Source organism: Artemia sp. Qi Xiang Cuo, chromosome 10, assembly GCF_049724085.1.
Source record: "Artemia sp. Qi Xiang Cuo chromosome 10, ASM4972408v1, whole genome shotgun sequence".
In the NCBI taxonomy this organism is placed as follows: Eukaryota; Metazoa; Arthropoda; class Branchiopoda; order Anostraca; family Artemiidae; genus Artemia; species Artemia sp. Qi Xiang Cuo.
In genome coordinates this window covers 20,527,850-20,540,285 of record NC_142803.1, presented here as the reverse complement: position 1 = coordinate 20,540,285, position 12,436 = coordinate 20,527,850, and the positions used below count along the sequence as shown (strand labels likewise).

The window sequence follows — 12,436 nt, the reverse complement described above, 5'->3', positions numbered from 1 at the left end:
TGAATGGTAGGCTAATATTTCTCTTTTTGTATTTATTAATTTAAAAAACTTTCCGCAAAACAAGTTTTGGAAAGAAAAGTAAAAAGCTCCATAAAGCCTAAGATGAGCAGAAATAAAGTAAAATAATCTTCTAAGCATAAAACTACCACGAATCACTATCAATAAATAAATGAAACTCAGAATGGTTGAAAGCTGAAAATAGGAATTATCGAGCAACATTTCCAGAACTGTATACACCTATTTAGGTGACAATTATGATTGTGAATTTGCTATTTCTTAAAATACCTAGGACTTTCAACCATTCTGAGCAGGAAACGTGGACAGAGTCTGAGACAGGATCCAGCGTCTGAACGCCCGCTCAGAGAACCATATTGTAGAGGTTGTGATGGCTTCAGCCATGTAGAAGATCATGAGTCATTCAGAATATCCATCCACATGAACAATAATACTTCTCTTCGTCCACTTGAAGTTCTACAGTAAAAGTGTAATTAAGGATTTATTGACTAAACTACTGTGTGTTGCAATTTTGACAATTTATTCAAATTTTGTCCAATACTTTAATAATTGCAATTCATCGTATCAGGTTTTTTTTCAACTGAAAGCAAGGATCTACTTCGAAACTTAAAACGAACAGAAATTATACAATATATGATGGGGACCTTTTCCTCCTCAAATCCTTGCTCTTTACTCTAAAGTTTGACTTTCTGTCCAAATTCCTGAAGAAAATCTGCTCAAATACAAGAACCATTGAATTTGAAAAAGAAGATTTTTTAACGTACTAAATAACTTTAGCTTAACGTAATAGGAGTTGAGGGGAAATAGTACCCTTTATACACAGGATAATTTCAGATTTTTTAAGTTTTGAAGTTGCTCCTTACTTTCAGTTGAAAAAACCTGTTTTTTATTTAATTACACTTCGTGAAAGGGCATAGTTCTATGAAATATGAACATGATACTTTTGCTTACGCTAAAAAAACGGTCAATTTTTTTTTAAAGGTAATGAATAAAGTATGTCAAGTAAACCAAAAGAAAAAAAATGAAAGAAGGAATTTAATCACAAAAGAGTACACAAAACAATAGCATTCTTCTCAAAAATAATATGGGGGCATGCATTTCATGGGGGCATGCCCCCATGCGGGTGCCCATGATTTGGCTTGACTGAAATTGTGATAATGAATAGCATAACCAAAGCATAATAAATCACTTAAAAAGATGAGGCTGAATAAATTTCTGTTTGTATGTTTACAGAGCAGTATTTACCTTAGTGACTAGGTAGGTCCCCATACATATCTGACAAGTAATGTGCTGGCTAGTAATATATTTGGCTAGTAATGTACTGTCTAGTAATGTGCTGGCTAGTAATGTGCTGGCTAGTAATGTATCTGGCTAGTAATGTGCTGGCTGGTAATGTATCTGGCTAGTAATGTGCTGACTAGTAATGTATCTGGCTAGTAATGTGCTGGCTAGTAATGTATCTGGCTAGTAATGTGCTGGCTAGTAATGTTTCTGGCTAGTAATGGGCTGGCTAGTTCTCTGGCTAGTTCAATGTTCTCTGTCTGGTTTTTAACGGTCGGCAAAGGACAGGAGTTTTTTTTTTTTTTTTTTTTTTGAAAGGTAATGAATAAAGTATGTCAAGTAAACCAAAAGAAAAAAAATGAAAGAAGGAATTTAATCACAAAAGAATACACAAAACAATAGCATTCTTCTCAAAAATAATATGGGAACTCCTAGAGTTCAGTTTTATTGAACAATACCATAAGTTTTGGCTGTCCTTCTTTTGATATCCTCATAATTACTTTATAGTCCACCATTTCATGGGGGCATGCCCCCATGCGGGTGCCCATGATTTGGCTTGACTGAAATTGTGATAATGAATAGCATAACCAAAGCATAATAAATCACTTAAAAAGATGAGGCTGAATAAATTTCTGTTTGTATGTTTACAGAGCAGTATTTACCTTAGTGACTAGGTAGGTCCCCATACATATCTGACAAGTAATGTGCTGGCTAGTAATATATTTGGCTAGTAATGTACTGTCTAGTAATGTGCTGGCTAGTAATGTGCTGGCTAGTAATGTATCTGGCTAGTAATGTGCTGGCTGGTAATGTATCTGGCTAGTAATGTGCTGACTAGTAATGTATCTGGCTAGTAATGTGCTGGCTAGTAATGTATCTGGCTAGTAATGTGCTGGCTAGTAATGTTTCTGGCTAGTAATGGGCTGGCTAGTAATGTGCTGGCTAATAATGTAACTGGCTAGTAATGTGCTGTCTAGTAATGTATCTGGCTAGTAATTTGCTGGCTATTAATGTGCTGGCTAGTAATATATATGGCTAGTAATGTATCTGGCTAGTAAGCAAAGGAATCCTGCTGAATATGCATTGGAACACTGTTTTAACAACTCTCGTGACAAAATTAATCATTTGCGTTAATATTTTACAGGTCTGTTTTCATTTCCAAACACGAATAGCTAATGATGATGGTAGCCATAATGGCGAAATTGTTGATGATTCTCGTAAATTTGGACAGCCTTTTGAACTTCTTATTGGCAAAGAGTTTAAACTAGAAGTGTGGGAGTCCGCTGTCCGAATGATGGGAATTGGAGAAGTGGCAATTTTTTCTGTAGAGCCTAGTGTAAGGTTCTTTGCAAGTTAATATAATGCAAATGCTGTATTTATTTTTCATAATTGTCTTTGATGGGTTGGAGTAGACCTACCATCTTTCCCTTTTTTAAGCCAGCCAAAATGACTTGTCCCAGCAATAAAAAAAAACATAAAAAAATTGGCAATAACATTGAAACAAATGCTGATGAAGACCACACTGCTTTTCCATCATGGAAAACAAGAGAAGATAGCGAGGAAATTTGTGAACGCATTGGTTACAACCTAAGAAGATATTTTGGGTATATTAATTTTAAAAACTTTTCCCACAAAACAAATAATTTACGCTTCACTGTAAACAAAATACGTTTTAAATGTTTTCACCATTTTTTACTTTAATAAATAAAAATTATTAAAAACTCAAGGAAAAAATATCAGTATATGTAAATTAAACTGACAATCCACGGTCATTTGTTTTTTGTTGTTTTTTTTCTCGGTAAAGTGCAAATTATGTTCTGATCTTGAGAATGCATGATGGTTATCAGCCCTGCTCGTGTTAATTTCTGCTCGTTTTGAGTCTGACTCGGTTATTTATTGTAGTTTCTTTTCGTCTTGAGTCTCATTTTTTAATTGATAGTTATTTGTCGTAATTTTATGCTTGGAAGATTATTTGACTTTGTTTCTGCTCATTTTTGGCATAATGAAGCTCTACTTTTCTTTGAAAAACTTGTTTTGTGGAGAAACTTTTTAAAATTAATTTCTATTCGTTTTTTATTGACATAGTCTTTTTCATGGAAAAAAAGTTTTTTTGTAACTTGTCGTTTTTTTTCTATAATAATCCATATTTTGGGTTGCTATTTGTATGTTTGAGAAACTTTTTTTTAATCCTGACACAAATAGTATTTTTTAATTTAGTTTCATACCTTCTCGAGTTTACCTGAAAAACAAAACTTAATATTATTCCCAAATGATTCTATCTATGATCTTTGACAACCGTGATACAGTTAAACTTTTTTTTTGTCTATTTTCATTATAAGAGCAGAAGTAGTAATAGCAGTAACCCCGAAAGTTTCAACTTAATACCCCCAGTAGTTCTCGATAGATTGCTGAGGTTTCTTATTGGCAACTATAAATACAATGCCTTTTGATTTAGTTTTAAAGCAAAATTTAGTTGTAAAGCATAATGGGCCAATTGCATAAGTGTGGGAGTTTGATATGCCCAATATACCTAAAGAGATAGGTGCTGGACCGTTCTACTATGATTAATAAAATGGCTGTCTCAAAATTTTGACTGGATGTGTTGGAAAATGGATGGGCTTGAGAGAAGGGCTGCGTGCCCTTTTTAGTCTTGAAAGAACAATAGAACTTTTAATTTTGAATTGAATTAGCTCCTTAAAAGTTTAAAAGATATTTCTTGCCATTAAAAACTGTTGCTGCCTATGATATTGCTTATATGCCCTTTTGAAAACCTGCATGCATACAGTTTTTTCGTTTAATTGAAACTCACCCTAAGCGTTCCCGAAAAGTTTCACCTTAATACCTTTAGCGTTATTAGTTACAGTAACTGTAATGGTAGTATTGAAACTATACAAATAGTGCATTCTGGTCATTTCAAAATCCCCCACAACTTACACTTAAAGGTCTAACTTAGTGATGTAATTTGTTCTTAAGTTATTGCTTTGTCAACTTTCTGAAAGTCCACATGCTCATAGTTTGTTTTTATTTAGGTCAACATTCGCCTAATATTCCTTAAAAGTTTCACCTTAATGCCCTTAGCTTGCATAGTAGCAATATTTGTAGCTGTATGGGCATAGCACCTTTGGCTTTTTCAACATCCCCTTCAACACACGCTGAAAGTTTCAGTTTAACACCATTAACTATTGCTGAATCATTTCTGATACGTCCCCTTGACAACGTGTGTGCGCATAGTGTGTTTCGATTCAGTTACAGCAGTATAAGCAGTAGAATAATACTATGAGTAGAAGAAGTAGCATAAGGATGCAAATATTTTCTTTTGGTCCCTCACAGTAGGCCCCGTCAGTTTCAACTTCACAGACCAAACTGTTTCTAAGATATTGCTTTTACGCCCCTTTGACAACCTGCATACAGATGGCGTGTTGTGATTCAGTCCACCCTCCCCCACAAAATTCCTTGAAAATTCACCTTCATGCTCTAAGGCATAGTTGTGATAGCAGTCATAGTAGTAGTATTGATATCACTAGAACTAGTATTAATAGTAATATCAGTAGTACTCGTAACATATTGCCTTTTGGTCACTAGAACATCCCTCTCATCAAGTCCTGGAAGTTTCAACTTAATATTATCAGCTATTGCTATGGCATTGCCGATATGTCCCTTTGGTAAACTTTTTGCTCATATACTTTTTGAAACTTTCATCCTAATGCTCTTAGCCTTACATGTAGTTGCAATAGAAGTCGTAGTAGTAGCAAATGTAGCAGTAACAGTAGTATTAGTATTAGTGTGCACGTATTGCCTTTTGGTCAGATGATCTTTCCCTTTAAGCATTCTCTGAAAGTTAATACCAACTTAATAACAAACTTAATACCAAAATCAATTATTGAGATACGCTTTTTTGACAATGTACGTGTACATAGCGTCTTTTGATTTAGGTCAAATTTCCCCTCAATATTGTTATTTTAAATTGAGTAGTGTGGTAGTAGTAGTGGTGGTAATTGTAGTAGTATTGGTAACATGCAAATATTGCATTTTTGATCATCTCCCTTATCATATCCTGAATTTTCCTAATTAATATACTCAGTTATTACTGAGTTATTCCGTATGCAAATAACCTATTTTGATTTCGTTCAACACTCCCCTCAACATTCTCTTAAAGGTTCACCTTTGTCTTCTTGGAAATTAAAGTTCAAACATGCATATATTTTTCAATTACATATACTATACGTAAACAATGAACGAATTGTCTAACTTACAGCCTTTGTCCTGAGGACTGTGAGGAGATTTACATCCCCAAAGACATAATTACTGGACTTTTCAACAATGCTGGACAAAATAGCTCTCTTAAAATTTTGATCAGACGCGTTTTGGGGAATGATAAGCTTGGGTGGACTGACTGCCCTATCCTCACTTTTGACTCTTAAAAAGGACATTAAAACTTCCGACTTCCAATCAAATGAGCTACACCTGATCCAAAGTTTATACGACCACCCGTTCCATAAAAACCTCATTGGCCCCGGGGCATAACTTACAACCCTTACCCCTGGGTTCTGGAGGGTTGTGTCCATCCTACAGACATTGTCATATGATTTTTGGACTATTGGTAACTAAATGGCTATCTCCCAGTTTCAATTCAAAGCTTTTCGGAAAAAGAGGGATATCAAGGAGGGGGGGGGTCGTTGCTCTTCATCACGTTTAACTTCAAAGGGAACTAGAACTATATGTTTCCAGTCAAATGATCTTCTTCTAAAGTTCTAACGACCACCTCTTCCTTAAAAATTTCATAGCCCCCTGGGGCATAATTTACAACCCTTATCCCTGGACTCTGGGGGATTGTTTCAACCCCAAAGACCATGTTATATGATCTTTGGACCATTTTTGAACAAATGGCTATCTTAAAATTTCTATCGGATGCATTTATGTAAAATATGACGTGGGGGTGTGGCTCCCCTCCGATTACTTTAACTCTTAAAAGGGCACTAGAACCTCTGATCTCCAATCCAACGAGCCCTTTCCGAAGTTTATACGACCACCCTTTCCGTAAAAACCTTATATGCCCTCGGGCATAACTTACAACCCTTTCGCTGTGGGCTGTTGGGGGGAGGGGGTGTCATCCTTAAAGACATAATTTCCAGACCTTTCAACTAAGCTGAACAAAAGGGCTATCTCAAAATTTTGATTAGATGTGTTTGGGCAAATTATGGGTGTGGGGGGGGGGGGTCTTGTTGCCCTCCAATCACGTTTGACCATTAAGAAAGGCACTAGCCCTTTCAATTTCCAATGGAATTAGCCCTTTTCGAAGTCTCTACGACAACAAATAACCATCTCAAAATTTCTATCAGATGCATTTCGGGAAAATACGACTTGTGGAGGGGTATCTACCATCCGATCACTTTGACTCTTAAAAAGGGGACTAGAACATCTGATTACCTATCCAATGAGCCCCTCAGAAGTTTATACGACCTCCCTTTCTATAAAAACTTTATATGCCCCCGGGCCATAACTTGCAACCCTTTTCCTGAGGGCTGTGGTAAGGGGGGTTGTCACACTCAAAGACATAATTTTCGGACCTTTCGACTACGCTGAACAAAATGGCTGTTTCAAAATCTTGATTGGATGTGTTTGGAGAAATGATGGGCATGGGAGGGGCGTTAGTTGCCCTCCATTCACTTTCGACTATTAAAAAAGGCACTAGCCCTTTCAATTTCCAATCGAATGAACCCTTTTGGAAGTTTCTACGACAATTCCTTCTATACGAAGTACCCTGATCTAAAAAAAAACTAACACGTTGTGCCCATCGCTATTTACTTAGGCAGCGCTTTTGCACTGCCTATGTTATGAATGGAATATAGAGGATGTAGGGGTAGGCAAGTGGAAGAGGTGTCCAAACAAGTATATTCTGTTTTAGTCGATCAGAAAATTCAGAAGTGGGGGTGCCAGATCAGAACGTCTGTCTCTCTTGCTTTGTATTCTTGGGTAAAAGAGGTATGGGGAGAGGATGCATATTTTAGAGCTAAACTATTTAGGGAGGATATTATGTGGGTAATTTCTTGCAGAGGTAATTTTATGCCACTTGGGGAAGAAGAAGATATTTGGGAAGGGTTAGAATGAAGAGTGGTCCTTACAGTTGCCCGATGTTTGGAGAGTGGGAGGAAAATTTATTACATTTTCTGGGGGAGTGTGAAGGCTTAAGGGTTTTGAGAAAAGAAATTTTTGGAGTAGACGATGGGGGTGAACCTTGGGTGGAAACAAATTGTTGGGAAAGGGGTATTTTATTCGTATTAGGAATCTGGCACGATTAATTTGTATGGGTATAACCCATCGTACTGGTGGAATGTGATGACTTTTTTTGTGACCCTGGCCCTTCGGTTTTTTTGTGTGTCAAATATACTATAAGGTATATATGCAACAGCCGTAATCAGCAAAACACAATAAAGAAAAAGAAAGAAAATTACTCAAAAAGTCTCATTGATAATATAAATTTTAAAGTTAAAATCATAAGATAAGAGTCTCAGCCTCATCACCTCACGTAGGTTCGGTTCAGCCAAAATACTCAAAAATCTTGTTGAGACAGCTTAACTAATGCTTCTTATTTTGTAAAGTTACTATATAGTTACTTTTTTCTTTGAAAGATTCTATAATTAAGTAAAATATTTTAAGCTTCGTACAAAGAGAAACAATAGTCACATTGAGAAAGCTGATATAATGCATAAAAAGGGTTGGGAAAGCCGTATGGAGTGGGGCTACTAAAGTTGCTTAATATTAATTATTTTTACCCCTTGTCCTGCAGTATTTGACTTTTCTTTTAAGCCAACAAAAACAGCTTATCCCAGCCAAAAAAATAATAAAAAAGATAGACATAAATACTGAAACATTTACTGATGAAGACCATACTGCTTTTCCATCATTCAAAACAAGAAAAGATAACGAGGAAATTAGTGAATACAGTGACTACAGCCTAAGCAGATATTTTGGGTATATATGCAACAGCCGTCATCAGCAAAATAGAATAAAATAAAAAAATAAAACAAACTTACTCGAAATATTGGTGATATAGTAGTAATATTAGCATTCTAAAAGTATTACTTAGGATATGCATATAAAAAGATCGAACAGTGTTGACGCTAAAGTTCTAATCGTAATTTCAAATTCAGCTTAAAAAAATTATGCTGAATTTATGCAACAACCGTCGTTAGTAAAATATGCTTCGAAGCTTCAGGAAAGCTTCAGATTAGAAGGATAATAGTTGAGTCTTCTCAACTTGTTTTGCCTTAAGCTGTTTATTCAAAGTATTATATCTTCCAAAATTGAAGTATTAAAGTTTAGTTTTTCAAAAATAATTACTTTCCCACGTTCATATTACTTTCACGCATTCTATTATGTAACTACATTGTTTAAAATATAATTGCTCGTTTTTTTCTACGTTCTGTTCTTTCCTTTGTTTTTTGGTCGGGTTTTTACTTAAATTGCATTAATAATTTAATTACCTTGTATAATAGCGTTTTAAGTTTGTTAAAAAAAAAGATTGAATGTTTTATATTTTGAAAAATGGTTCGGCAGAAATTTCTAAGGTAGTTTTTAAGGTTGAATTCGAAAATGTGACTTATTCCTCTTTCCTCATAATTTCTGTTGGTTTTGCGTAAGGATTTTTGCTTTTTGTTGTTGTTTTTTTTGTCTGAAATGCAAAAAGTTCCTTTAAAAAAAAAATAGAAAAGCTCTTACGGAACAACCATTCATGCTAGATGGGCTCCACCACAGCGGGGGAACTAGAATTAGAAAAAAAAGTTAAGGTATTGGTTCACAGAACAGGACAATTGCAGTCGGAAAATCAGGTCTTAAAAATCAAAATCTTATCTTAGGTGTTAAGACTAAAGATCACAAACTGTGATATTGTGAAGCTCAATTTCCATGGTTTAATTTGTCCTTAGTAGTAACGACCACCCCTTTAGCCATAGCTTATTCCTTCTGTTATAATAAATTTTAATTAAATTTAAAATAACTTTGTAAATTTTTAATTAAATCGCCGAGCTACGTTTTATCAAAATTTTATTAACGTCAAATTTACCATGTCAAATGTCAGTCAAATGCCATGTCAGAAATGTTAAATTTAGATGTTTTTAATATCAGCTTATTTTTCTTTAGTTGGTATCGTCGTATCCTTTTGTTTCCAAGACTCTTCGGGATATGTATAACAAGACCTCACCAAACAAAAGCAATCATAATTGTTGTGGAATGCTGATGACAGATAATGCTACTATTGGCTATGAAGATTTGGACAAACTTCTCAAAGAGCCGAAACAATTAGAGTTCACTATAGGTATTATCATTAGTTAATACTGACCTTCTATTGAGTAGGGGGGCGGGGGAGTTTTGAGGACAAAGTTTCTTTTGTCGAGATAGTTAAATACGCATAATCTTAGCTGCACACAGCGATGAATGTTTCGCTCTAACGACAATTGAAAAATTATGGCTGGAAAGTTTACTCTACGTCCCTCCTCCCTAGGGAAAATATAGGCCTTGAACCTAGAATTAGAGTGCACGTAGATATACCTGAATAGTTTGAGTGGGCTTTTAGGGGAATTTTATCCTTGAGTGACCGGTAAGACACAGGTGTATTATGCAGCCTTAGAACTAAGGCCGTTAAAATAATTTATATAAACAGGGGTAAGACACAGCCCTGCTTAAGCTCCTGATTGCACACCGTTATTCTCATACACTCCATAGCACAAATTAGTTTAATTTACTTATTGGTTTTCCATACAAGGATAAAACCTTTACTAAAGCTTTTCTGTCAGGTTAAGCAAGTGCCTGTTCATAATCTTTAAAACTGTGGACCAAAAGAATCTATTGACTCATTTTAAGTGTGAAAATTTGGTCAAACCATAATCTTCCTTTCCCAAAACCATACCATACTTACTAAATAAAACCACACTTTAGCTACAGTACCTCTTAATCGAATAAGTATCATCATGTTAAGTAAGTGACTTCCTACAGAAATAAAGTTAATACCTCGTCATTGTTACACTCACTCTAGTCATCTTTTGTATAAATAGGTTTAATTAAAGTATTTCATATGCTCAATATGCTGAATAATCACAAGAGAATTAAAAGAAAGGAGATGTGCTAATAACACAACCAATCCTAGTACATAAAACTGTTCGGTGTAATATGTGGATTTTACCAATCAGAGCCGTATCCAGGGGGAGGGGGGTTATCGCCTTTTGAACCCCCTCCTAAATTTTGGTCCTGCTCGTACAAAAGTAACAAAAACACACGTAAAAAAGTTCTTTTTGTAAGCCTTGTATCATAACCCCCCCCCCCCAAAAAAAAACCAACAACAAAAATCCTGGATTTTTTGATGCTAAAAAACTGATAATTGTTGTTATTTAGTTGTTCACTCTTATCACCTTTCTTATAAAGGATTTAAGATTTTTTCCCTAAAATAACTAAGTACTTCCTCATTTAAAAAACTATATTTAGAATCTTCAATATATTACCTCAAACTTCGAAAATTCCAGATTTCAAAAACTAATTTACCAAGCTATAAAAAAGAGTTTTTACGTGAAAACCAAGGAGGTCCGTGTTGCGCAGGTGAACCCCCTGATACTTTACCTTTACTTATTTATAAATATAAATTTATTATAAATTTATTTATTTTATAAATATAAGCACTTTGTTCTTTTCGTACAATTTACAGCTGAAGGTTTGTTGCAAAATCACTTGTTTTAGAGGGAACATATACCTTAATATATTGCTATTATTTGCGATCGTCATTTTTTTTTTAGAGTTGTTAAGCGTGGAGCTACCTGGAGATTATAATAAGGAGATATGGCAGATGGACCCAGACGAAAAATTATCAAATTTATCCAAAATTAAAGAAGCAGGAAATGAATTGTATAAAAATAAAAAATATGAAATGGCTGCTGAACAGTATGCTATGGCTCTTGGAACTCTAGAACAATTAATATTAAGGTAATATAAACACATATATAGCTAATTAGTCATCAATTTTAGCGTAGATTAGGGATTTTTAGAAGAAAAATTGCTTGTTTCAAGGTTGTCGATAATTCTGGTTGATTGTAGCCTACCTCTAATTCTGTGTTGACTAATGGTCAAAGATATTTTTCTCATATATAGTGACTTCTTGCAACATTGTAGTTTTTCTAGCGTGTTTATTAAGACTTTTTGCTTTTTTCCCTATTTACTTTTTATTGACAGGTGGTAAGACCTTGTTCAGATATTTTGTTTTTTTATGCTTTTTTATTAATTTAGCTTTTTTATTTTGAAAAATTTTAGAAGGATTCCAGTTAAAACTTTTTCAAAGTTTACTGGGCTTTACGAAAAAAAAGAGAGTGTATAACTTCAGTAAGTGTATTAACGCGGAATACTGTTCACCGTTGGTCTTGTGATTTTTTTTGTGCTTGATCAACTGACAACCCTGGTTGATCACTCATGATTTGTCAAAGCAATATACAAACGCTTAAGAATCCAAAATGTGGTAAATAAAAAGTCTGTTTTAAAGAAACTTATTAAAACTTTTGGCTTATTTCAAAGGATTTGTCAGCAGGTTTTTTCGTGGCTGCCTGCCAAGAATTTACCACCACCAAGAATCATTTTTATCTGTAAACGAAACTTTAGAACAAAACAAAAAATACCAAATGGACCCACATGGCTAAAGTTCAATTTCTGGCGTACAAGAAGATGCATGATCAAGAAAAGCAACAACGACACTAAACATAGACGCTTAAGACGTACTAAATATTAAAACTATTAAAAAAAGATACACAAAGAAAGATACAAAACGATAGATATAACACACAAAGAAAAAAGAACAGAGAAAGAAAATTTGCAATAAACATCAATAGATTCATTTAAAGAAAATAACCTAATAATCAAAGCGTTTCAAAATTACTCCATATTATACAGTTAGTTCAAATATATTATTCCAAATGAAGGTAGGCTATGGGGCTGCTAATACATCTTCATTTTGGAAGAATCTAAAGGTAAAGGGGAAGTTAAGCCTAAGAATCATTTTCTGGAGCTTTGCCCCCCCCCCCCAAGAGTAAAGATCAACTATCCCTGCCCCATCCCCTTCACTATATTACTTATGTCAATGTTACGGTGGTATGTATAATTTAACAAA

At 34.6% G+C, this 12,436-nt stretch overlaps 1 protein-coding gene across 1 annotated transcript in view; it reads left to right on the top strand.

The window, feature by feature from the left end:
- The window catches only part of LOC148947570 (AH receptor-interacting protein), a 43,666-nt gene that overhangs the window by 21,439 nt on the left and 9,791 nt on the right, over positions 1 to 12,436 (top strand). The window contains exons 2-4 of the mRNA XM_089096155.1: positions 2,441 to 2,632; positions 9,436 to 9,610; positions 11,079 to 11,265. Coding sequence (XP_088952281.1) covers positions 2,441 to 2,632; positions 9,436 to 9,610; positions 11,079 to 11,265 — 554 coding nt within the window. The remainder of the gene's footprint in view (positions 1 to 2,440; positions 2,633 to 9,435; positions 9,611 to 11,078; positions 11,266 to 12,436) is intronic.